The 4682-nt window shown below is 41.0% G+C and overlaps 1 protein-coding gene across 1 annotated transcript in view; it reads right to left on the reverse strand.

Moving 5' to 3' along the window:
• Positions 1-237: 237 nt before the first annotated feature.
• LOC107080766 (calcium-dependent secretion activator 1-like) overlaps positions 238-4682 on the reverse strand; it is a gene marked incomplete at both ends in the record, with an annotated part of 5469 nt that continues 1024 nt past the window's right edge. Inside the window, 2 exons of the mRNA XM_015368968.1 lie at positions 238-489; positions 1902-2234. Coding sequence (XP_015224454.1) covers positions 238-489; positions 1902-2234 — 585 coding nt within the window. The remainder of the gene's footprint in view (positions 490-1901; positions 2235-4682) is intronic.

Below are 4682 nucleotides of genomic sequence, written 5' to 3' on the forward strand. Positions count from 1 at the left end.
TGTGTTGAAAACGCGGACTGGATTTTATCAACATGGTATGTTTATATATCAACAAGTGGAATTGAGTTTATTTTTAATGCCTGTCATTTCATTGGTTGAAAAATTTAGAATATGGAGTGTGGATAGAAGAAGAAACTGAGAGTCTCAGGCCCAATGGGTGAGAGTTGACAGCCCAAAAGTAGTGTTTCCTTTCTAAATAGCCCAGCTGAAAGCAAGATGGCATGATGATGCACTAACCTGGCAGGCATTGTAGAGCAGCTGGTGCTCAAACTTCTTGATCCCAAGGATCTGTTGGAACATCTCATACAGCTGATCCTTGCTCAGGATGAGCTCAGAAGCAGCGCTGGCTGTCATCCTCTGCTGCTGCTTCCTGAGGTCTTCCTCTCCTCGATAGATGGTGTCAAATTTCGCTATCCAGGAGCTCAGCACAGTCTCTTTGCTCAGGCCGTCGATCTCAGGCAGGCTGCGAACCCGCTTCTCTATGTGCTTCTTAAAAACGTCACGGGAATCGCTGGCCGAAAAACCACCGCTTTGCACCATCCGTGACACACGATCACTTTTCAGGAAGATCTGAAATCAAAGAATGTTTTGTTTTATTGGTTTGGTTTTTATACACTCTTAACATGATAATCCCCTTCCCTTGACCTAGTTTCTCTTTTTCTCCTTCTCATCTCTTTAGCTACAATTTTACCCTGTTGCACAAACCTGAACACCATACATTGAGCTAGAGATTTAAATTAGCAGGATTTTTTTTCCTGCTTAGGTCTTGATAGGCCCTCGGGTCTGACGGAGTATTAGGGACAGACTTTTATTTATTTTTAATACATGAATAAAGTCATAACATTACGAAAATAAAGTCATAAAACTATCTCAATGTTACGACTTTATTCTCGAATAAAAAAAAACAAAAATAAATTCTAGCCTGGCCCTAATGCTCTGACTGTACCAGGTGGGCTGACATGTATTTCTGACCTGATGATATGAATTTAATTAAACAAAAAGATTTTATACAATTCATAAAAAATAATCAAATGAAATAATGTATCAATTAAAGTATAAAAACACCCTTTTAATATTATGGCTTTCATCTCTGACCCCTCAGGGCCGGCCCCCTCCCTCCGAGAGAAGAATACATAGGTGACTGTGTTTCAACCTGTGGAAACGGATATTAAGCTGCAAAAGAACCAGAAAAGCGCAGAGGGAAAAAAAATGACTCAAAGGTGGACCCAGGTGGACGCAACCAAATGCACCAAAACAATGTTTGTTTTTTAGGACCGATGTGATTGGACCAGCAGATTGAAGTAGACATCCAGGTCGATTCAGACAAGGAGGAGGAGAGAAAAACCCAGATGGGAGACTGAGTTTAAGGTCCAAATAAAATCCTGGTAAATGTTAGGGTTCCAGTTTGTGGTTTGTTTTTTGTTCTCTTTCAGTTCCTCCGTGCATCCACCAGATGGTGCCATTGTTCTCTGCTGGTCTGGAGGGCTTCATGTTCTCATCACTTCCTGAGGAGTATTTAAGCAGCAGACTGTCTTCACTTCCTCGCCAGAGTGTTTGCCAGTAATCGGTACTCTTAACCCCTCAGAGTTTTGCTGAGTCATGCTTTGAGTTCTAGTTTCTTCTGACTTCTCAAGCTTTAACCAAGTTTTCTCTTTGTGATTCTCCGGCAGGATATCTACGGATCCACTGGATAAGCCAGGTCCTTCTAGCCTAGGANAAGTGGAATTGAGTTTATTTTTAATGCCTGTCATTTCATTGGTTGAAAAATTTAGAATATGGAGTGTGGATAGAAGAAGAAACTGAGAGTCTCAGGCCCAATGGGTGAGAGTTGACAGCCCAAAAGTAGTGTTTCCTTTCTAAATAGCCCAGCTGAAAGCAAGATGGCATGATGATGCACTAACCTGGCAGGCATTGTAGAGCAGCTGGTGCTCAAACTTCTTGATCCCAAGGATCTGTTGGAACATCTCATACAGCTGATCCTTGCTCAGGATGAGCTCAGAAGCAGCGCTGGCTGTCATCCTCTGCTGCTGCTTCCTGAGGTCTTCCTCTCCTCGATAGATGGTGTCAAATTTCGCTATCCAGGAGCTCAGCACAGTCTCTTTGCTCAGGCCGTCGATCTCAGGCAGGCTGCGAACCCGCTTCTCTATGTGCTTCTTAAAAACGTCACGGGAATCGCTGGCCGAAAAACCACCGCTTTGCACCATCCGTGACACACGATCACTTTTCAGGAAGATCTGAAATCAAAGAATGTTTTGTTTTATTGGTTTGGTTTTTATACACTCTTAACATGATAATCCCCTTCCCTTGACCTAGTTTCTCTTTTTCTCCTTCTCATCTCTTTAGCTACAATTTTACCCTGTTGCACAAACCTGAACACCATACATTGAGCTAGAGATTTAAATTAGCAGGATTTTTTTTCCTGCTTAGGTCTTGATAGGCCCTCGGGTCTGACGGAGTATTAGGGACAGACTTTTATTTATTTTTAATACATGAATAAAGTCATAACATTACGAAAATAAAGTCATAAAACTATCTCAATGTTACGACTTTATTCTCGAATAAAAAAAAACAAAAATAAATTCTAGCCTGGCCCTAATGCTCTGACTGTACCAGGTGGGCTGACATGTATTTCTGACCTGATGATATGAATTTAATTAAACAAAAAGATTTTATACAATTCATAAAAAATAATCAAATGAAATAATGTATCAATTAAAGTATAAAAACACCCTTTTAATATTATGGCTTTCATCTCTGACCCCTCAGGGCCGGCCCCCTCCCTCCGAGAGAAGAATACATAGGTGACTGTGTTTCAACCTGTGGAAACGGATATTAAGCTGCAAAAGAACCAGAAAAGCGCAGAGGGAAAAAAAATGACTCAAAGGTGGACCCAGGTGGACGCAACCAAATGCACCAAAACAATGTTTGTTTTTTAGGACCGATGTGATTGGACCAGCAGATTGAAGTAGACATCCAGGTCGATTCAGACAAGGAGGAGGAGAGAAAAACCCAGATGGGAGACTGAGTTTAAGGTCCAAATAAAATCCTGGTAAATGTTAGGGTTCCAGTTTGTGGTTTGTTTTTTGTTCTCTTTCAGTTCCTCCGTGCATCCACCAGATGGTGCCATTGTTCTCTGCTGGTCTGGAGGGCTTCATGTTCTCATCACTTCCTGAGGAGTATTTAAGCAGCAGACTGTCTTCACTTCCTCGCCAGAGTGTTTGCCAGTAATCGGTACTCTTAACCCCTCAGAGTTTTGCTGAGTCATGCTTTGAGTTCTAGTTTCTTCTGACTTCTCAAGCTTTAACCAAGTTTTCTCTTTGTGATTCTCCGGCAGGATATCTACGGATCCACTGGATAAGCCAGGTCCTTCTAGCCTAGGAAGGAACTCTCTCGTCATGCTGAGAAAGGGAGTCAGAACTCCCTATCTGAATGCCTTTCACGTCAGGAACAAGTAACAGTCTTCTCCGCTGCTCCTCAGGACCACATTGTCTGCCTATCCGCCCTCCAAAGAACAACACCTTCGACACTGCAAGCCTCCACAAACAGGAACTCTGGAACCTCCCCAAACCACAACAGTGAGTCCAAGTCAAACCATAAATTCAGACATCGGCCTGTTTTCCCACAGACCTTGAACTCACCACTCTGATCTCCTCCTACAGTTTCCGCTTCCGGTTCACCTGATCCCTGGAACCTCCCCAAGCTGGAGAACTGTTTTCTATGTCTTGTTCTGCAGTCTTTCCATTAAACTGTTAAACCTTTTTCAAATCTCTTTGAGTCCTTCTGCATGTGGGCAAGACACATTAGACCCATCATGACAGTAAGAAGTAACAGAAAATATTTATTCTAGCAGAATTAATTCATTAAGCATTGGTAATAGTTAGTTTATTATTATTCCAGATAAAAATTAACAGAGTAGTTTACCATTTGCGGACAAGTTGCATTTATTTGAGAAGCATTTTGAAGAAACGTTTTTCAAGAGCAATTTTACATCAGGTACAGTAAAGTACGGCTGGGCAATTAATTTCATTTGAAATATAATTGCAATTTGACAAAAAGCTATTTTAAATCGCAGAGGCACTCAATTTTGGTAATATTACATTAAATTAAACTCAATTAAGTTGTTAAATGTCTTATTCCAGTCCTTTAGGTGGTGATAACAGGCTCAAAGTAAGTTTGCAATCATCGCAGGAGAGAAGAGAAAGATGGAGCTAGCTCACATATTCATGCTTGCAAGTCGAAGTTGGCAGTTTTTTTTTAACACAAAGGTCCCGAAAAAAAAAACATTTGACTTCGGACAGCTTCCAAGGTCATGCAAAACTCGAAACCCTTTACTAAAGCATTTACATGATTGTAGTTAGCGCAAGGAAAAATTTAATAAAAATCACAATATTAGTTTAAGATAATTGCCCCCAGGTTTCAGAACTCCTTCATCCAGGTCAAACTCATTCCAAAAAGTTTAAAAAAAAAAACAATCCACTGGAATTTTTTTCCAAGTTTGAAGACGTTTCTCATCACATCCAGGAAGCTTTTTCAATTCAAAATGTCAGAAATAGTTTTGAGTTAGAGTTCTGCTTAAGAAAACTTGCAAATTGTGCAGGACAACGAGTCCACCCCCTTGGAATGGGGGCATTGCAGGCCGACAAAGAAGCCAAACAACCCCCATTCCAAAGGAAATTTCCTTT

The sequence above is a fragment of the Cyprinodon variegatus genome, unplaced genomic scaffold, assembly GCF_000732505.1.
Source record: "Cyprinodon variegatus isolate N-32 unplaced genomic scaffold, C_variegatus-1.0 Scaffold2303, whole genome shotgun sequence".
NCBI classification, from domain to species: Eukaryota; Metazoa; Chordata; class Actinopteri; order Cyprinodontiformes; family Cyprinodontidae; genus Cyprinodon; species Cyprinodon variegatus.